The sequence below is a fragment of the Lemur catta genome, chromosome 3 (genome assembly GCF_020740605.2).
Source record: "Lemur catta isolate mLemCat1 chromosome 3, mLemCat1.pri, whole genome shotgun sequence".
Taxonomy (NCBI): Eukaryota; Metazoa; Chordata; class Mammalia; order Primates; family Lemuridae; genus Lemur; species Lemur catta.
The window spans coordinates 106,859,171-106,881,905 of record NC_059130.1 but is presented as its reverse complement, the minus strand read 5'-3'; the positions used below and the strand labels follow the sequence as shown (position 1 = coordinate 106,881,905).

General features: G+C 36.8%; 1 protein-coding gene across 4 annotated transcripts in view; it reads right to left on the bottom strand.

The window, feature by feature from the left end:
- EYA3 (EYA transcriptional coactivator and phosphatase 3) overlaps positions 1 to 22,735 on the bottom strand; it is a 101,414-nt gene that overhangs the window by 30,782 nt on the left and 47,897 nt on the right. For 2 of the 4 annotated variants that reach the window (XM_045545791.1, XM_045545793.1), the window contains exons 6-10: positions 21,706 to 21,842; positions 15,139 to 15,276; positions 6,563 to 6,648; positions 3,085 to 3,271; positions 271 to 410 (exon numbers count right to left, since the gene is read on the bottom strand). In XM_045545791.1, the coding sequence (XP_045401747.1) occupies positions 271 to 410; positions 3,085 to 3,271; positions 6,563 to 6,648; positions 15,139 to 15,276; positions 21,706 to 21,842 (688 nt within the window). The remainder of the gene's footprint in view (positions 1 to 270; positions 411 to 3,084; positions 3,272 to 6,562; positions 6,649 to 15,138; positions 15,277 to 21,705; positions 21,843 to 22,735) is intronic. The other 2 variants (XM_045545792.1, XM_045545794.1) reach the window with 2 other exon arrangements.

The window sequence follows — 22,735 nt, the reverse complement described above, 5'->3', positions numbered from 1 at the left end:
TTCCATTAAAAAGCTACTTGGCTACCTAATTTGGCAAAGCTTTTTCAATGCTTCTGATGAAAAGCATCCGAAAGGGATAAGGAAAGTTATGGATATGGAGGAACGTATTTTTACTTTTTTTTTTTTTCCATGTGGCCAGTTCAGTTTCTTTTGCTCAAGAATGAAAGCGTACATAACATGGTACCACATTATCTCTCCATGAGCTTCAAACACATGCTTCATAAAGTGAGAAAAACAATGTAGGTAACTCAAATGAGTTTCTTCCCATACTTCCAATTCACTGTCCTGGGAAGAAGTGGCATCAGCTTTCCTCTTGCCCCGGTTCTTGCCAGTCATGTTTTTTCTGGACTGATCATCAACATCTTTACTTGGTGTAGTCTGGGACAAAGATGGGTTTGCAGAAGGGTCTCCTGGAAAGGAAAAACAAGACATGCTCCCAGTAGTCACAGGCTATAAAAACCAGAGCAGGAAGAGGGTCATCGGGATTCTCTGTGCTTGTGAGTCATAATGAAGGGATAAAAGTTGGAAAACTAGACTTTCCGAAAGTAATTAGGGAATGTAAATCTAGATACTGAGCATCAACACTGGCTAACATCACAGTAAGAGTTAAAACCAGACTTTATATGCTTGCCTCTTGATGGAGGAACATACATCTATGAAGTTGTTTTGACAAAAAAAAATTGAACCTGAATCTGGTTCTTTGTTTTCTCTTTTTTTTTTAGATTGTCTTGCTCTGTTGCCCAGGCTAGAGTGCCATGGCATCACCCTAGCTCACAGCAACCTTAAAGTTCAGGCAATCCTCCTGCCTCAGCCTCCCTAGTAGCTGGGACTACAGGTCCGCACCACCACGCCCAGCTAATTTTTTCTATTTTTAGTTGCCCAGGTAATTTTTTTCCCCCTCTTTTTAGCAGAGACAGGGTCTCGCTCTTGCTCAGGCTGCTCTTGAATTCTTGAGCTCATGCAATCCTCCCACCTCAGCCTCCCAGAGTTCTAGGATTACAGGCGTGAGCTGCTGCACCTGGCCATCTGGTCAAGCTTCTAGGTCAGAGTTTTTCAACTAGCCACAACTGACATTTTGGGCCAGATTACTTTAGTTGTGGAAGGATGTCTTATCCACTGTAGGATGTTTAGTTAAGCAGTATCCTTGACCTCTACCCACAAGATGCCAGTAGCACCCCTCAACGAGCATGATAACCAAAAATGTTCCTACATACTGCCAACCTGGGGTACAAAATTGCCTCTGGTTGAAAAACACTGCTCTAGATCCATTTACTAATTTACAATAAAACACAGAAGGCAGTAGGACATGTTAAACTACCCTATGAGGATATAATCAGCAAAATTCAGACTGGGAAACAGTGTGGGATAAACAATGCAGTTTCTTCAAGAAATAAACTAAAAAGTGGGGAAAAGAGGGAAATAGTAAGTTAGAAGAGACATAAAACACAAAATATATACCCATCAATCACAATATGTAGACCTTATTTGGATTCTAATTTTTTTCCTTTAAATTTTCTATTTATTTACTTTTAACAAATAAAAATCATATATACTTCTTGTGTATAACATGTTTTGAAATAGGTATAACATTTTGTATTTACTTGGACCCTAATTTAAACAAAATATAAAAAGAAAAACAACTTATAACATTTATGAGAAAACTGGAAATATGAATACCTTTCGGCACTTAATTTAAGAAGTTATTAGTACTGAATTTTTAAGATGGGATAATGGCACTGTGGTTATGTTAATGAGTACTGTGCTTATAGTTTAGAGAACAATGCCTGGAATTTAGAGAGGAAACTGGATGAAGTATAGCTGAAACAAAATTGGCCATGAGTTGTTAACTGCTGAAGATAGACAATGGATATGTAAGGGTTCATTATAGTATTCCCACAACTTCTATGTTTGAACTTCTCCATTATTCGAGTTAAAATTATTATGAAGAACAACAATATTAAGAGAAATGAATTTAAAACCTTAGTTTTTAATCAACACCTGTAATTATTTCAAATTTATGTATGTATGAAGCACTACCTATCTGTATGTCTTACTTACTAGACTGGTAACAGTGACATGGACAGCACTGTTTTTAAACATGCACCAGGGCCAATGATAAACAATGCTTCCCTCAAGCTACACGAGATGATAGTCAACCACCAAATTTTCATAAATATAGAGATAAAATGTATGTGTATATGTTTATTGAATGTACGTATGAAGGTTTTTTTTTTTGAGACAGAGTCTCACTTTGTTGCCTGGGCTAGAGTGAGTGCCGTGGCGTCAGCCTAGCTCACAGCAACCTCAAATTCCTGGGCTTAAGCGATCCTACTGCCTCAGCCTCCCGAGTAGCTGGGACTACAGTCATGCGCCACCATGCCCGGCTAATTTTTTTCCATATATATTTTTAGTTGTCCAGATAATTTATTTCTATTTTTAGTAGAGACGGGGTCTCGCTTAGGCTGGTCTCGAACTCCTGACCTCGAGCGATCCACCCGCCTAGACCTCCAAGAGGGCTAGGATTACAGGCGTGAGCCACGGCGCCCGGCCGCGTATGAAGTTTTTCTGTCAAAGGTTTTTAACCTGGACGTCATAACTCATTGATATGTATCAGAGCAGTGACCCTTCTGAAATTCTAGGTTAAACTTTATGTATTTTTTTTTGGAAAAGGACCATAACTTTCCTCAAAATCTTAAAAGCATTGAAGACACAGAAAGAACAAGGCTCTGAGGTCTTAGCAGCAGTTCAAAATATGCAAAAACTAAAACCGGAGTCCTCCAATCTACAAATACGCCAACATCCTGAAGCTCCCTGTGACAAGCTTATTAAAGCTACAGGGAGGGCAGAGTAGGAGTCAGAAACACAGTCTTTTCATTTTTGATACTTTTCTGTTCTCAGTATCAGGCATACATTCTGACTCATCACAGCCTGCTTCCAATATTTAAATATTTCTCAACTGAGAGAGAAAGCCAACAGCATGGTAACAGTGGCTTCAACCAGAACAAAATCATCTTTACCATGGCCTAAAAGCACCTGTTAGATGAAGTGCCCTTAAGCCAAGGTTTTCAGAGCTGTGGTGCTTACCAGAGGAAAGTCTCTGCTGTGCTGCAGGTGCAGGTACCATGACACTAGGCTTCTCAGACTGGTATGTGGTTGCTGCTAATGTGGTGCTCTCGGCATCACTGTTAGTCTGGCCTGTGACTCCAAAGCTGGAGCTGGGGTAGCAGGCCTGGTACTGATTCTGACCAAGAATAGTATAGGTGGGATAGTCCTGCAGGCCAAAGGGAACAAGGGGGGAAAACAAGACTCTTATAGTATACATTAATTTCAACACAAGAGGCTTTCTTCTCCCTCTTATTCATAATTATTTCCCCAAAATGTTAAATTGACTTCTCATTTACGTATCTAGTAGTATCCAAACTAAATCAATGGTTTTCAAAATGCATTCTGCGGAACCCTAAGAGTTAAGAGGAGATACCTCAGGTATTTTTGGGATGAGGGGCAGGATCCCATGTACTCTTACACACATACATACTATGCCCCCTTTTCTACTCTAACAGCCCCTCCCCCCAATTTTATATACTGAATTTTTGTATAAATTTCTGAATAAAATTTTTGAGGGAAAGATTCTACTCTTTAAGAAGTTTACAAACCACTGCACTAGATGGCAGTGCTTCTAAGGACAGATGAACTTAAGCACATTTCCTACATTAAAGTTTCCTAGTTTAAAAACTGATTATCCTCTATATAAAACAAGCAAGTTTTCTTTAAAACTAAAGTTTCCTTACAATACTGGGAGAAACTTTTGGTGGTTTCACAGGCATATATAAGGCAAAACTTATCAAACCATACAATTTAAATCTGTGCAGTTTATTATATGCCAATGACTCCTTAATAAAGCTGTAAGAAAATTAGGTATGACACACAGCTCCGATACACACCTTTAAAAAATTCCATTGACACCGATATTGGTGACAAATAAAAAGCAAATTGATCAGACCAATTATTTATGAATAGTCACTGAGCATCTATAATAAACCAAATGCAATTTAGAGTGTGAGTGTGTGTGTCTGTGTGTATGTGTGCGTGTATTTGTGCATGGGCAAGAAGAGGAAATATTAAAGAAAAGACTAAGTCACACTAGCACAATTCAAGAGGGTTAAAAATCTAATAGGAAAGAAGACAGAGAAAAAATTCCCAACAAATTGGCAGTAAGTTATAAGTGAAATGAGTGAAATACTGAGAAATAACTATCACTGTAGCTTGTGGTAGTGAGAGAGTTTTTTGAGATTAAATAGGCAGAGAAGAACATGAATAGGCCCTGAAAAGGTTTTATTAACGGGCCACAGATGTTGAGTTTGATTGAAACAAAGGATCTTTGTAGTCTTGAATACCTGGTGAAGCAATAGGACTAGGATTATTTAGGCAATGGTGTATATACAGCTTGTGTGTGTACATGTGCGCACGCACACTGGGAGGACAACAGGAAATGGGGACTCTCAAATGAAAAACTCTGAGTAGGTGATTGACATTTAGAGAAAATTAACCAGATAGTATTTTAGCGCATGGACAAGCACAGGGGGGAAAAATGGAGAGAAGGTGAGCAATTAACCATGGTAATTCAGGATTAAAGGGGGGAAAACGCCAAAACATGGGAAATGATAGCAAAAATGAAAAGGAAGGGAAGAATTTGAGAAATGTCTGGATTAGGGACGGGTGTGGGGAAACAAATGGAAGATGACTGGTCTGGTTTTAGGCCTAGGTTTATTTTATTTTTTTTTTGAGACAGAGTGTCACTCTGTTGCCCGGGCTAGAGTGAGTGCCGTGGCGTCAGCCTAGCTCACAGCAACCTCAAACTCCTGGGCTTAAGCGATCCTACTGCCTCAGCCTCCCGAGTTGCTGGGACTACAGGCATGTGCCATCATGCCCGGCTAATTTTTTTCTATATATATATTTTTAGCTGTCCATATAGTTTCTTTCTATTTTTTTTTAGTAGAGACGGGGTCTCTCTCTTGCTCAGGCTGGTCTCGAACTCCTGAGCTCACACAATCCGCCCGCCTCGGCCTCCCAAGTGCTAGGATTACAGGCTTGAGCCACCGCGCCCGGCCTAGGCCTAGGTTTATTAAGGAAACAAATAATTGACATCAGCCAGATGCAGTGGCTCATGCCTGTAATCCCAGCACTTTGGGAGATTGAGGTATGAGGACTGCTTAAGGCCAGGAGTTAGAGACCAACCTGGGCAACATAACAAGACCCTAACTCTACAAAAATAAATAAATAAATACAAAAATAAATACAATTAAAATTTAAATTTAAAAAAATTAGCCAGGTGGTGGCACATGCCTGTAGTCCTAGCTACTCGGGAGGCTAAGGCAGGAGGATCCCTTGAGCCCAGGAGTTCAAGGCTGCAGTGAGCTATGATTGGGCTACTGCACTCCAGCCAAGACAAGAGGGAAATCTTGTCTCTTTGATAAAAAACTTAATTAATAAAAAAAAAAAAAAAATGAAAAAAATGATGTCATTGACAAGAATTGAGAAGTCATAGGGGAAAGTGGTTTTACTTTTGGAAGACAAGAAGACAGGAAAATGGTTGGAATGAAAGACTGGTTTTAGATATGCTGAACTTAGGTAAAAAACAGGACTTCAAAGAAAAAATATTCATCAATCAGTTGGAAACCTGTAAATGTCATGAAGTCAGGATTAAAATTTTCATTTTTTGTAGTAAATGGACATTGTGAGCATGGTTAAACGTTTCTGTGGATGAAGTAATTAACATGTGGAAAAACTAAACAGAGACTGCCCATGTTAAAAGGCAGAATCAAAAAGAGAAGCAATGAAGGGAAGAGTCCCTTAGAAGAATGTCAGGCACATAGTTGGCAATTCAATAAATATTTGTGGATTATAAGAATCAACAAATTCAAAAACAGCAAAATATAAAAAATGAATCCAAATAGTAATGTTAACTGCAGCCAGAAAAAAGATCCATGTTGGTAGTGGTGATACTATTAATTGCTGCAGAGAAAACAACAAATAAAAACAAAAAAACCTCTAAAACACTGAAGATATTACCAGTGATCTTTTAAGCATAGTTAATAATAATATCATCAAGACCAGATTTTTAAAAATTCACAAAAGAATGAGTGGTTTACAGTGGAGGTAATTATTTATTGATTCCACAAATATTTATCAAGTGCCTTTGATGTGAGTGGCAGGTATTTTTCTATGCTCTGGGAATATATAAGTGAACAAAATAGAAAAGTAAATCCCTACCTTCACGGAGCTTCATGCCCCCATTCTAGTGGGGGCAGAATAGAAGGAAGAGACAAACATAAAGGAGCAGATACACCATATTTTAGAGAGGCTTAGCAGAGGAACAAGAGAAACTGGATGGTAGCCTGAGAAACCATCCAGGATCCTAGTTCTGAAGGCATCCAGAAAGAGGTCTCCACAGTCCATACTATTCCTGGTTGTTTCTTAGATGGGCAAATTGACCATGGAAATAAGAGAGCAAGAGCAAGCTAGATGAACCATATAAACAGGATGAACAAAAGTAGCACCATACCTGGTTTGAGATGCTGGCAACTGCTGCTGCTGGAATATTGGCAATTGTAGATGAAGTGGATATCAGGCTGGCATTTGTGCTTGAAGCTACAGGATTGAGTGTTAAAAGATACCAGTTAAAGACATTATGTAAAAGGCTAGAAAAAGTTGAAAACATATTATATCTTAAGTGAACACACCTACAAGGAGATCAAGAACATTGGCAAAGGACAGCTTGAGCAAGAACAAGACCCCGTCTCTACTAAAAATAGAAAGAAATTAGCTGGACAACTAAAAATATATATGAAAAAAATTAGCCGGGCATGGTGGCGCATGCCTGTAGTCCCAGCTACTCGGGAGGCTGAGGCAGGAGGATCACTGGAGCCCAGGAGTTTGAGGTTGCTGTGAGCTAGGCTGATGCCATGGCACTCTAGCCTAGGCAACAGAGTGAGACTCTCTCTCTCTCAAAAAAAAAAAAAAAAAAAAAAAAAAAAAAAGAACATTGGCAAAGGAAATAAGAAGTACTTGTTTTAGCCTTTTTGCATGCCATACCTCAATTTAGACTTACTTAGAAACAAAACACTTTGAACATGTTTCTGTTTCAACTTGAGTCTCAACTCTTCCTACTAAAGTCCTAGAAGGACACATATACAATTCACAGCTCATACTAATAATACCCGAAATAAAAATCAGAACTAAACCCAATTACTCCAGTCCATCTTCTCCAGAGGCTGAAAAATGACTCACCTGCAATGTGACTTACTGTAAATCAGCAGAGCTCTGGTAAATCCTATATTGAGATATTGTTTACTGTCACTTGCCCCAAATTATGCCTTTCCTGATGCAACATAATTCCTTTGAGAAATAGAGCTGGTCCTTTAAATTCTAAAGTACTTGGAATTGCTTCTTGGGCTCTACTCAAATAATGGATTATTAATGTGGATCAACAAATACCATGATCTGGCATTTAGAGACTTTACCATTGAGCCAGGAAAAACTCAGAAAATATTAAATATTATTCTGGTCAGGTAAAAATGTACTTTCTAAGCTATTGGGGCTGCCTGTTTTAAAATAAGAAATTTGGATTAAGTTTTACACCCTTGTATCACAGATTCCACCAGGATTTTAATTAAAACTGCAGTGACTGGAATTTACCACAGTGATTTTCTTCAGGTGGATAATGTAATTGCTACGATGAGGTACTGGTCTTGAACTCTTCTCCCTCACTTCCCATAAATACACTTATACAGGGTTCCTACTGTAGTCACACACCATAAGGCATTCACCATCAGTCACCTGACTGACTACCTGCCCCCATTAGCAATAAAGTCCTCCACAGGGAAAGTTAATAAGAAACCTCCATTAAGAACAGGGAGGAGAACAAATGTAGAACTGAGAAATTTTCATCCCTTTCCCCAAGGATATTCTGCTTAGAAGTGTCTAGACGAGATTAACGTCAGTTACAGCAATTGCAGCAACCCAAGCTTTCAGATTAAGAACCTGGGACAAACAAGAGTTAAAGCCACTTTCCAGAGACATGGAGATAGTAGTAGATAACCAAAATGACAACTTGGATCTCCCAGTTCTTCATCCAGGGTTCTTTCCTCAGGGTCAGTTGCTGAGCTAGGGTTCAAATTTCCTGACTGTCCAGAGTAACTTTCTTATAACTCCTTGTCTCAGGAGAACTAAGGGACTCTTAAGGGTTTACTTTCTTAAACAACTAAATGAAATATATTTCCTAACTTTACAGATGATATTTTGTTCCCATCAATATTCATATTCTCTTCTACTACGGCTTAAACCATTCTTTGTCCTAAGAGGAAGAACCAAAAAATGACAATACACAAAGTAGATGACTCTATAAATAGTTTTAATCAATCCTGTGGGAAAAGAATTTTCACTAGTTTCCAGATTCTTTTACCAGGACATTATCCTAGGCAGGCCTGCAATAAAACAGACTGAACATAAATGATTTAAGGTAGGAAAGAAAATAAAGAATTTATTTAATCTGTTAAGTTTATCTTCCCCAACAAAGTCCATTTCTAGTTCAATTTTCCTTTGGTCCTGGTTCTGGCATATACTCCTCCTTTTTCTCCTATTGATCTTTAGCTTTGTTCTACCTTTTCGATAACTTAGTAATGGCTGGAGGTACAATTCATTCATATGTGACCTCTAAACACACGGGGGACAATGAACTTTGACAAGGTGGTTTCAGAAATTTAACAATTTTCAGACCACTTTCTGAACTGGGCTGGAGGTAAAAGGGTAGATGTAATAAAACATTGGCCATATACTTACTCTATTATATCCCTGCTAGAAAGTTTAATGACTTGATTAGCTAGCTGGTAACTATCTGAGTTTCTAAAAAGTGCCATACTAAAAATCACAAATTTCTCCCAGCAATAGTAGCTTCTACCATAGGGGATCTTGGCCTGCTGACGTAGAAAGTTCACAGGGCTCAATAGTACTTCTTTCTCTAACTCAACCAAATCATTTTTAACATGTGCCAATCATTCTTTCAGCCAACCAATAAGTATATCAGGGTCTACTATGTGCCTAGAAACTACTCCAGCCACTGTGGGATAAAATAATAAGCAAGACAAAGTCCCTGCCCTTATGGAGTTTAAAGTCTAGTGAGGGAAGTCAGTCAATAATTAAATAAATGATACTTTTTAGGCTCTTGTAACCATCATTGAACCCAAGCTAAATTCACCTAAAAATGTACATGGCCATTCACTATATGCCCTATTCCACACACAGCTATGACTAAAAAGCCAGGTACTTTAAAAAAAAACGTGCTGATCATCCTGTGTGTGTGTGTGTGTGTGTGTGTGTGTGTGTATGTATGTGTTTGTGTGAGTGTATGTGTATATATATCTCAACAAAACAATATTCAATTGCAGGCTTAAAAACAAAAGCAGCAGCAATGAAATATGCAATGAAAAGTATAAATTTAAAGAATCAAATAAAACTCAAGTGATAGGTCCTACTGTTATATATCTAATGGCTGTTAGCTCTTTAAATGCCACGGCATGGCCAACTGTTTTTAGACAATCCTCACTCCCTTTTTGACAATGGAGCTGCAAAATCATTGAAGCACAAAGCTTCTGAGAACCATGCCCCACTAGATGCACGCTTAATATAGTCAGTATATAGACAGAGCTTTGATCAGAAGACTGTGGTTATAGAATGACGAGTGGCACAGTTGACTTATGTGACATTGCCTCAAAGTTGGAAGGTTAACCCAAGTATTATTGGCACATAAAATCTGTGCAAGATTTAGTTTCTACCCACCTCTCTAATTTTACATTGTGTCACTCCTCTGCTCACACTGGCTTTGAGTTACTCAAAATCAGACAAGCTCTTTACCATTTGAGGGCCTTTGCAATATTGTTCTCTCTGCTTGAATTATTCTCTCTGTCCCTCTCGTCCTCCTGGCATGACTCCTCCTCAGCACAACTCACTTCCTCAGAAAGGCTCTCTCTGACCTTTCTATCATAATAAAACTAAGTCCTTTCTTGTTTTCCCAATCACAATCTATTTTTTTCTTTCAGGGCACTTTCCAAAATCTGATATTTATTTGTTTGCTTATTTCCTGTCTCCTCCACTAGTAGGTAAGCTCCATGAAGGCAGAATCTTACTATCTTATCATCTCCAGCATCTAGCAAAGTGCCTGGCATACAGTAGGTGATGCTCAAGTACTTGTGGGATTCATATATATCAGTCTTGCATGCACTAGGTGTGAAGGGCAAAATCATTATTTTCTGCTAGAGGCCGACAGTTAGGGTGCGTTCCTAAAACTTAACTTTCAGTATGTGACCAACATAACTAACAAAAACTCATCCAATTCCTGATCATTTGGGAATTAGTAAAAACTGCATATTTTGGTTAAAACTGATGGCTTAAGTGGGTCATTCATTCATTAACTCATTTATTTATCAAATATTTATTGAGTGCCTACTATGTGTAAGTACTGTTCATGTGCTTGGGATACATCAATACACGAAACAAAAAATTTCCCCTCAAGGAGCTTAGTAAATCAAAGTAATAAACGTCTCTTAATTAAGGTTTCTCATGGATAAAAGTCTCTTAATTAAGGTTTCTCATGGTTGAAATAGAGATTTACAGATCACCAAGAGATGGAGTTTGGTTTTTTTTGTTTTTGTTTTTTTGTTTTTTGAGTAGAAGGAAAGAGAAGTTTACTAATTTGCCGGCAAATGAGGAGGTTGGCAGATTCCAGGGACAGAATTTAGAATGATGTATGTGGTAATGTATTAGAGCTGGAGAAATTAGTACTAACTCATGTTTAACTTAACATAGATACAGATTACTGCATATAGAAATATTTATAGATATGTATCTTTACATGGGTTGTATACACACATACATTTCTTTGCTGTCAGCTGAGGGAGCCTAAAAGAAATGTCACCTGACACCCCACTAGCAACGAGCATCCTGTGCACGCAGATCTTGGTTTCTAATACCATTCTCTCCGATAAAAGGAACCAGGACGTCTTGAAAACATGGCTGACTATAGGACTTGGCCAGGTAATGTACAACATGAGCCAGGAGCATCTTGTGCCAGGAAATAAGAAGTGCTTGGAAAAAAACAAAACAACAACCAAAAAAACACCCAAACAAAAAATGGGAGTATGTGAAAAGGCACAGGAGCCAACTAAAAGAGCTCCCAGAGGCCAAGTTGTAACAATCAGAGCAACAAAATAAATAAGGTACTACTGGATTATGACCCAAAGTATACATTAAATATCTACAGGTCCATAAACAAATGATTGAATAAATTAATAAATGGAGAAGAGACAAATCTCTTGTGCAGAAGAATTTCAAATGTACTATGTAGATATGTTACCCTAAAGGAAAGGCAGCATAAGTCCTTAAGTGTGGGCTGCACACAGCCAGTCCTATTCAAAGTACACAGTATGGAAAAGGAGGAAAAAGAGTAATTTTACAGGGTAGAAACCTGACAAACACTACTTCAGGCAGGTTATTGAGGTCATCATCAATAATCATAAACCACGCTGACAGTATGTAAACCTGACATGAAGCAATGGAAAAGGTATCTTACCTCCATGACCTTCCTTCTAAAAATCCATAACCCCCAGTCTAATCATGAGAAAAATATCAGACAAATTCCAATAGAGGGGCATCTTATACTATGTCTGACCAGTACTCCTCCTCAAAACTGTTAAGACCATGAAAAACAAGGAAAAGTCTGACAAACTACAAAGTCTAGAAAAGCCTAAGGAGACATGACAACTCAATGTCATGTGGTATCCTGGGATGAGATCCTGAAACAGAAAAAGGACATTAAATAAAGGCAAAGGAAATCTGAATAAACTGTGGACTTAGTTAATAATAATGTACTAATATTGGTTCATTAACTGTAACAAGTGGAACATACTAATGTAAGATGTTAATAATGGGGAAAAGTGTGTGTGGGTTCAGGGGGATACTATGGGAACTCTGTACTATCTGCTCAATTTTTCTATAAGTCTAAAACTATTCTAAAAAATTAAGTCTATTAATAAAAACAAACAAATCTCCTAAATTTAATAGACTACTGTGTGTTATCAACAAAATCAGAGCCTAAAGATATTCATTAAAAGATTAAGTTAAAATTAGTGAGAGCTTATTGTCTATTAGAAGACTGAGTTAAAATTAATTTTGCCACTTCAATTCTTCTTTCTTTTTTTGAGACAGGGTCTCAGCGTTGCCCAGACTGAAGGACAGAGGCCTCATCATAGCTCCTTGCAGCCTCAAACTCCTGGGCTCAAGTGATCCTCCTGCCTCAGCCTCCAAAGTAGCTGGAACTACAGGCCCATGCCACTACACCTAGCTAATTTCTGTATTTTTTGTAGGGGGTGGGGAGGTAGGGACGGACTGTGGGGAGGGGGCCTTACTCTTGCTTAGGCTGGTTTGAATTCCTGGCTTCAAGCAATCCTCCCACCTTGGCCTCTCAAAGTGCTAGGATTACAAACCTGAGCCACCATGCCTGTCCTTGAATATTATTTAATCAATTAAACAATCCCAACTGAAGAAAGTGACGAAAGATAGGGCCACATAGTCAACTGAGACTCTAGGAAATGACGATACTATAAAGCAGCCTGATCTACTTATTCAAAGGATTTTATTGAGTGTACAAGGACAGTCCTTTCTCATTATGGTACCACTGAGGTGTAAACTAAAGAAAGGGTTTTGATAAGAGTTAATCAAGCCAGAATTGGAATTTGTTTTTTGAGATAACTTCCCTAACTTCCCCAGGGAATATGGGCTGCTGTCAACTGTAGGATGCTTGAGGGTAGAATGAGTGAATACTGCTGTTTTGACACCTAAAAAAAATCGGGTAGTCATGTAAGGGAAAAGCAGCAGCTCTAGATAGCTGCTTCATCATCCATGCTAAACATTCATTATCCATGCTAAAGTAAAGGAGAAGTGGGAGTGAGGAGAGTGGTATTGAAAGTAGGGAACCCAGGTAATTAAAATCTTCCAATAATACCTATATTTCATTTTAGCCAATTGTTTTTCTACTAATTTTTTCTTCAGAATAAACGGCAAAAGTTGGTAACTTGATGGTTAACTTCTGCTTTAATTTCTATCCTGTGCTAAGTTCTAATGAACAAAAAGTGAGCCAACAGATTAGCCAGGAAAAGGGAAGAAAAATGAATTTAAATATTTAGTATAGGTTCTCAAATATGGGAGAGCTGTCATTAATACCATGACCTCAATACTGAAAATCATAAATACTGCACTCATGCTCTGGGATCAGGATGCCCAGCTTATATCCTGTTTTAATTATTTACTAACTTTGTGATTTTGGATATGGATATACTTAGCTTTTCTGTTCCTCAGGTTCCCCCTCTGTAAAACGGGGCTAATTCCCTCATAGGGTTGTTGTGAAGATTACATAAGTATAAAAACATCTATCCATTGCTTAGAACAATGCTGAGAACATAGTAAGAATTTCAAGAATACCAGCAATTATCATTACTATCAAAACAGGGGAAATCAGGTTAACCTACCCAAAGGAAAAAGTGTACTAATAGATAACAAGTAAGGATAGTGGTTACTGAAGTTTAAGGGATATTTTCATAACTCTTTTAAAGCAATGAGTCCTAACAGATCCCCAAAGAGGTGGTTCCTCTTGTTTTACAAGGAGGGAGAAGTAAACACAGCCATCAGGTTCCTCAAAGTCCAGCACCTTGGTAGAGGGTTATTAATATAAGAGAACCCTTGCTCTTCTTTCACAACCTAGGTGTAGTCATCAGGGATATACCTGTTTAGGAGGGACTTGGCTACTAAATTTGCTTGTGGTTGGACCCAACAGGCACGTCATCCTAGAGAAATTACTTTATAAAAATGAAAGAGGGTGCTGCAGAAGGCAAAGTCACACTCTCAAGTTTTTTCCCTCCTGGTTTGTTCTCATATTAGAAAGAAAGAAGGGGGAGGAGACAAAGAAAGAAAGAAGGGAAAATAAGTAAGAAAGGGGGAGACTTAGTAAACAAAAGGAGGTAAAGGTGGCTTAGGAACATAGTGACCAATTCTTGTTCCCATTGGACTAAGCAGAAGTAATAATCATTTTTGAAAATAGTTAAAATTGAAAATCAAAATCTTCTGTTCAATCTAATCTACATCACAACATTTTTTCGTCACCAAAGTTCTTAAGAGTACCTCAGCACAAACTAAATAACTAACTCTTGAATCAATAAATATAAGTAAATAATAAAAGTAAACAATAAATAAATAAAAAGTAAAAAGGTAAATAAAAAATATATTTAAAAAAAAGAGTACCTCAGACAGGTTTTTGCTGTCCCATACTCATCCTTATACTAACCATTTTATAAGGAATAAAATTTTAAAACTGGGAGAAATCAGGAGAAGAGGCAGATGAGAAGCCAGGTCCACAGACACTAATCCCAGTCTGGAGCAATGGCAAATTGCCTGCACTGGATTTGGAAGGGTAGGCAATTAATTCCATAGTCTTTTGAGTTTTTTATCTTCTTTCCTAATACTCTTGCCACAATTCTGAACTTTTAGAGGAAGAACTCTGAAGGCAAAGATATTTACAGTTTAAGCTTTAATTCTATGCCTTTTATACTGAGATAGAATAAGAATGAACATTCTGAGCAACATAAATGCTCTCACCAAGTAGTAAATGCGGTGTAGTTGTGACAAAGTCACAGCAGAAAAGCAGCACACATCTCATGTACCACTACGACAATTCACATAAAAGAAGTCAGCAAAATTCTAACCCATGGAGTCTTTTGCTCACTTATAGGACAAAATGCTACTGAGAATAGACTAGAATAAAATCAAAGAGATTTTCTAGATACCAACATGCAAAAGGGAAGGCTTCAATTCTATTAAGCAACTCACATTCAAAGGCTAAACTACTTATAAACCACGCTCCTCAGCTCTGGTTTGCCTAACACAAAAAGCATGCACAAATGCAAGTATCACTCCTTTCTATTTTAGAAGACAGAATCCTGTATTGCCCAATTTGTTTAGAGATACAGGTAGATTACAAACAAGAAACAATAATAATAATAATTAAAACACACACACACAACCATGCCTATTTACCTTGAATGGGATAAGAATAATGTGCTGGGCTTGGCTGGCTTGTGGTTAACCCTGTAGTGCAGGTAAGAACACTGTGTTGACTTGGAGATGGAGTCTGAATTAAACCACTTTCAGGTTTCATACCTGGCCACAATGCACCTGAATCAGATAAATTGGACCAATTACAAACAATACACTGGGACTGAGAGCATAGTTATGCTTTCAAATATCAGCCAGTAGGTTTAAAATCTAAATCTTAAAAATAAATTTGCTTGTTAAGAGAAAATTATTAATTCTCCCACTTGTAATATACCACAAGCAAATACACTTTCAAAGAATTAGGGGATGGGGCCAAAGAAACAAAAATCTTGCCACAGACCCCAATAGTGGTATGTATATAAGGTTCATTTCAATGGTTGGAGAAAATTGACCAGGATGCAGAAAAAAGTTATTTACACCCAACTGGAGTATTTGTCTCCAGTGCCTAAAGAGTGCCTAATGTTCATGTACAGTGATAAATCGTTTATCTGTATTGTCAAGGTGGGAGACATTCCACATACATAAGTTTAAAATTCACTTACCCATTAAACAAGCACGAAATTTTTCTAAAACATAGTAAATGCTTCCCTGCCTTCATAAGCTGGTTATTTTGTTATTTTTGTTTCTTCTGATTAGGAAAGACATACCTGCTTATTTTTAAAAATTAACATTACAGAAATATGTAGCTTAAAAATATAATAAAGTCATATATAATCCCATCATCCAGACTTAACCACTATGAACACTTTGCAGAAGAGTTACCCATATTTCTTCTATGCATTCAACTTATCTTTTTAACAAAAATGGGATGTTATATATACTATTCATAATTTGCTTTTCTACATAATACCTCTGAAAGACATCTTTCCATGTCAGAATATATAAATCTATCTCATACTGGTAGATATCATGGCTGTTCACTTTTATTCTATTTTTATTATAATGTTCCTTCCTGAGGGACAATCTTTCTAAAATATATTTATATCCTTTCTGTCTTCTTAGCAGGGAGGAAATAGTGAACATACCTTCAAATTTTCTCAGAATTATTGTTATAATGATCAATATTGTACTGTGCCATATATATATATATATGTATTACAGAAATGCCATAGAGGCTTTTGTGTTGTGTGAAGACATTTACTTAATACTAAATAGAACTCAATTATAGTTCTATGATTTTTAGGTTCTTATGTCACTTTCTGTGATATAAGAAGTAATCTGTCACTTCTTGACTTCTCTGGCTTTTAATTTGCAATAAACTAGGAAACCATAAACAAAGTTTGCTTCTGCATGACAGCCTAAGTATATCCTTTATGAGCTAAATGCTCATGAGTGTATAGTTTTGGTGCTGATTTTGGCTATGCAAAAGCCTATTTTTTAAAAAGTTTAATTTTTAGTTGTTCACTATGTTCTGAATAGCTATGGTTGCTGGGTCAGTGTTGTTGAAGCTGATAATCGGGGTCTAATAAGGTTTATCAATCAAACACATTCTAAGATTAGCCATGGCTTCAAATTCAACATTAACTCATTTCATTTACTCCTAATCTGACAAAGAATTTATAGTCAATCAAACAATATGCACAATAAAAAATGTTATACTTTGAGAACGAGGAACTCTGCCTCCCAGGGCACTGAGATACCTCAGTGCAACTCAGATTTGTCAAATTTGCTGGTAAATAAATTTAAGAATAGTAAAGGGAGCTATGAAAATCTTAAAAGGTTGACAATGGGACATGGTAATTGCTCTGCCCCAAACTCTTAATGCATAAAAATAGAAAATGTCATAGTTTTTTCCAAACTTCTAACCATATGAAATAACCTATTTGAAGAGACAGGAACACTGATATCTCTAGCATGAAGTAGGAGCATTGCCCCTGTCCCTCTTGGTTCATGATCATTTAAATATGTCTTATCCAGGTTAGCCACAGCTAAGATCTTGTGCTATGTTTGATTTTTAACAATAAAAATATTTGAGATTGTCATTTTTTAAACATTTATGATATAAAATGTGAACAGTATCATTACTCTTGGTAGCTATATATCACGTTTTATGGCAAATTACCATTTCAATGTTACAATGACTTCCAGATTTATTGTAATCAATGTGATTTCTTTTTCCAAATAGGTTTTGACCCTAATGTGTTGGATTTGTGAGCATGTTTGCTATTACACTGTACTAAAATAAAGCCTTGTTAATAACAATAGTATCAACTGAGAATGTTTTGCTAGTCTTATTATTTAGTATATTTTTTTAAAGTTTCAAACTGTAAAATGTCTATAAATGGTCCCTCTTGTAAGGTCAAAACTTGGGACAGAAATGTCCAAGATAAGTAGGAATGTCTTTGGCCAAAAACACACAGTAGATACTTAATGTATAATTATTTTATGAGGAATGGAGGAATAAAAGACAATATAGACTCTGCCTCCAGCATCACTACAGCCCTGCTCTTTAGGCATGTGAATATCTTCCTCTAGAAGCACCCCTCACAGAATCCCGATAATAGGCAGCAAAACCAAATGGTTTGACTCTAGCACTATTGCCCATAGCAAACAAAGAAACCAAACCCTGGTTACCTGACTCCTAGTGCACTGCTCTATGCCTACAACTACAAAGCTTCTCACATACTTGTAAGCACCCAGAGCCTGCTGTGGGGAAACTGTGGGTCTAACAGGGGAAAAGAAAGTTTGTTCTGGAGTGCTATCCTCCTGCCGCCCCATAGTGGGGTCTTATCACAAACTCTACCCAAGTTTCTCAGCACAAATGCTTCACAGTTGGTTAGCCACTAACCAAACTAATCTGATCAGTTCAGTTACAGTAACACAGATCAGAGTAGTAGACCTTTAGAGATTAGTTTGGTTAGGAACTGAAGTACACACCAATGCTAGAAAAAAAGACATGAAAGAATATTTTGGTTTGTTGATTCAACAGCTCATTGGGATGAGATATTATAAATACTAAGTAATTTAAAATCTGAGTACTTTTTCCTGATTATAAACGAAGTAGATGTGTATTATAGAAAATAAGGAAAATACAAGAAGTGAAAGAAAACAATCACATAGCCTCACCACACAGAAAAAAATACAGTTCTCACTTTTGCATGGGATGTGTTAACTGAAACCTTGTGTACATTCAAACTGTGTCCCTGCTTTGCACAGTTCCACGGTAAATGAAATAAAATTTATTGTGTTTGTACTATTAAAAATCCACATTTTCTTACAAATTATCCTCTATGCATATTTTTAAAAATACTAAATTAGTATTACATTGTTTCCAGTGTTACATACTGCTTTCTTTAATTAATAATATACTGTTTTCTCAAGACCTTAAATATGTTTTAAGAGTATGATTTATAATGGCTAGTTTTCCATTCCACAGATACACTGCAATGTAACATACACCTTACTATTCAATATGTAGGTTGTTTCTAATTTTTTGCTATTATAAGTAATGCTGCAATGAATATGTTGGTCAGTAAATTTTTGTCAGTATCTCTAATTAGTTTCACAGGATAAATTCCCAGAAGTGCAATGAGGGAATTTCACTAAGGGAAATGAAATAAACATCCTTAAGGCTCTTAATAAATACTGCCAACTCCTCCATCTCACATTAAAATTCTTTTAAGATATATCAGAATAGTGGCAGCTAACGACAAATTTTATGAATCCCATTAATAATAAATTAGTACCCTTCTCCTCACACATACTCCTTCAAAACACTAGGAGTTAAACCTCTAATTCCCTTTTTGCCACCCCTACCCCATTTGTATATAGCTCTAGAAAGAATATGATCAATATCCCTTTACTTTTAAAGATTACTCATAATATAGCCTTCCTAGATTTCTTCTAGTCTTTTCTTCTTTCTTCAAGAGGAGGGTTTTTAATTTCAAACTCAACTCTGAAACCATCTTTTTGATGTAGACCTAAAGTTATGAGCACTGCTGGAATTAAACAGACATGTGTTCAATTCTAATCCCAGGTATTTACTAATTTCATGATCTTGGGCTAGTGATTTACCTAAGTCTCAGTTTTATCCATAAAAAGGGAAAATGCTACTACTTACCTCTTAGGACTATTCTGAGGATTAAATGAGACAATCACATAAAGTGTGAAGTACTTATTCTTAGCATATTGCTTAATAAGCACTTAATAAATATAAGATTTTCTGAAGCCCTACTTATATCTGAAATCACAGACTAATCTGAAAATAGGCAGCACTATGATAATAAAATCTTGCTTTCAAAATAATCAAATGTTTTCTCATATTTAAGTGAACATATTACCCAAAAAAGCCACATGCTAAAACACTAGAAAATGCTTTTTAAAAATATAGTCACTTTTAAAAGTATTACAAACATTTAATTTCCCTCCCTAGTAAATCCTGAAAATATGCCATATCTTTATTTATTTATTTATTTATTTGAGACAGAGTCTCACTCTGTTGCCCGGGCTAGAGTGCTGTGGCAGCAGCCTAGCTCACAGCAACCTCAAACTCCTGGGCTCAAGCGATCCTCCTGCCTCAGCCTCCTGAGTAGCTGGGACTACAGGCATGTGCCACCATGCCTGGCTAATTTTTTCTATATATATTTTTAGTTGTCCATATAATTTCTTTCTATTTTTTTTTAGTAGAGACAGAGTCTCGCTCCTGTTCAGGCCGGTCTCGAACTCCTGAGCTCTAATGATCCACCCACTTCGGCCTCCCAGAGTGCTGGGATTACAGGCGTGAGCCACCACACCCGGCCAAGAATATGCCATGTCTAACATTCACAGTAGCCCCAACCTAAATCTCTCTCTGGTAAATTTCATACATTACTTAAAGTCAAGTTAAGCTAATGATTATCTCTCTCTCAATTACTGATGGAAGAAATTGTGAAACATAAGTCTCCCTTGCCCACAAATATTAAATAAAACCAGATTATTAAGGGAGCCAATTATTTCTTCATAATATAAAACTGTATCCTTCAAGTTTTTAATAGAGATTGATTTACTTTACAGAATTTTCTTTCTTTCTTTTTTAATACAAGGAAATGCAGTGATCATAAAAAAAATACCCCTAACATCTAGAATCTATATGTATACGGCATTATGTTAGGTATTCCATAAACTGAGTTCAGAGATATAATTGAAGTTCTATTTAATATTGAACAGCAGAATGACCAACTGTTAAACAATGTTATTAAAATATAAAGGGGTTGGGCTTGCTAATAATAAATTCAAGTCAAAACAGAGGGTAAAAAAACTATGTGAAAATAATTATAATTGCTAGCCTCTTATTAGCCAGCCATTGTAAAATTAGCTTTAATTAACCAAAAAGAAATAAACATATATTCACAGAGGGTTCTTCCAAAAGGCCAATTCACTATTCAGTCTTGGCTGGTTACATATATCACAAATATAAGGTTTGAGTATACTGGCTGATACTGACAGGCATGGGGGCATGGATGTACAAATGGGGAAACAAGAGAATTTCTGTTTCCCTTCTCTCATGAATTTATCACCTCCCACTATCATTAAACATAACCCCCAAATTTTGTTTCTAGCAGTTACCAGGAGCTAAAGAATGCTAACAAGGCTAAAAGAAAGCTGTCACTATCATAAAAGACTAGCCAAATGGGCCAGGAGAAGTAGGAATGTAGAAACCAAAAGCAGACAACGTTGATACATCAAAAATCTGTGTGGTGATCTATCTGGAAAATTTTCAAATTCCTAGCTTATTGAAATAAAGTCTACAGTGTTATAAATTTATTAACATATTGCATATTTTCAAATAATACAGTATTCTCTCAATTTTCTGACATCAGTTCTAGGAGAGCAGGGAAGGGTCAATGAAGCATAATCTATATTATCTATCAATTCATACACACAGAAAAATCAGCACAGATATTAAGGTGCCCAAAGAACTTAAAAGTGATTTCCGGTAAATCAACTAATTTATAGTTCATGTCCAAGATACCTAAAACCAATGAAAATAACTCCCTATGCACATGATAAGGTTATAGAAAATTGGGGATTTCCCAAATTCTAGGATGACTTTGGTTCAGCAGAACAATATCTGATCAGTTTGAGGCAGGGAGGAAAGGGAGAAATTGGCAAAAACAAACAAAAAAACACCACAAAGTAAAACTATGAGGCATGTTCTATCTGGATATTTAGACTACCTGGTTGTAGCCATCTCAAAATATATTCATTATGCTTTCCTATGGTACAATGTTATACTGCATATAAAGTAAGTCAAATCAATAGTAATTCCTCAAAGAGTTTCCAAACTTAAAGATACCAAGCTTCAGAGTCAAGATTTAGCACTTTGGAAACAGCTAAATTTTGGTGGATAACAAATGAGTATCAAAAACTATGATTTTTATAATACTTGCATCAAACATACTGTTAGAACACTGCATACCCAATTTCCACCACACACATAACTGAGTAAGTGCTGTGTAAAGAATGATGCATCTTTCAGCTTTCTGATCAGCCAAGCCAAGTGTTGCTTATAGAAGTTTCTGGGGAATAAAATCAACATTATTAGAAACTGCCTACAATAGGATGCCTTACCAAAAGGAGGTAGTCCATATGTTTGGGTTGCCTGAGGGTAGACAGCATAGGGTTGAGACTGCTGTAGTGTCTGGTACTGAGTCTGCCCAGGGTACGCAGTTTCCGAAACAGGAACTGAGAGGATATGTGCATATGGTCTGGAAAAATTCAAGAAACAAAAATTTCCATGTGTGATTTATTTTAGTTATGAAAAATAGGTAAAAATAGCTAATATTACCAACAGCAAAGAACTAGCAACAGGGAGACTAACGTTCCACATAAAATGGCTCTTATGGGTCAGAAAGTAGACCTCTTTTCTCCTTTTCAGGTTCTACCATCACCTACCCAAGGAACAATTTTATGAAAAATGTAATAGTTTGATACATCCTCCCAAGTTCCAATTATGATCCTACAAACATTCATGGTGTGTTACATGCATGGCCTTTTGTGAGACACAAGGATGGATTAAACTTGTTTATGCCCTATGTCTACATACAGAATAAAACCCTAAAAACAGAAAACTGGATAGAACAGGATTGGCAATTGGCTCCAGCCCCCTGGGACAAACTAAAGGTCTTAGAGGGAAAAGGGGAATTTGGAAAAGAGGGCGAGGCTAGTGGAGAAAACGTAAGTAACCTCATCAGGAACCAGTGGGTAGGAATGGGTCCCAATATCCTCAAATCAAGCCTACAAAATAGAAGCCAGGTAAATAATAAAACCTGGCAAGTCGCAGACGGGAGGGACTCAATCTCCTCCCTGATATTTAAGTCACAGCATACTGCCACAAGCTGGTGCCAACCACATCAGGGATAGCTAGGGATTGAATTCAACAGTGAAACCCCTGGGACTTTATACTGGCTGGGTGACACAGTCATTTCATCCACAATAGTGCACTGAATTTTTAGATATTAATTACTATATTTGGTGAATTATGTTACAATTAAGAAAGAAAGTGCTATATGTACCATATAAGTCATGACAACAAAATATGGGGATCGTACCTTTTGAGGAAGAGGTAAATCAAGAAAGGTTATAAAGAAGTGGTACATGA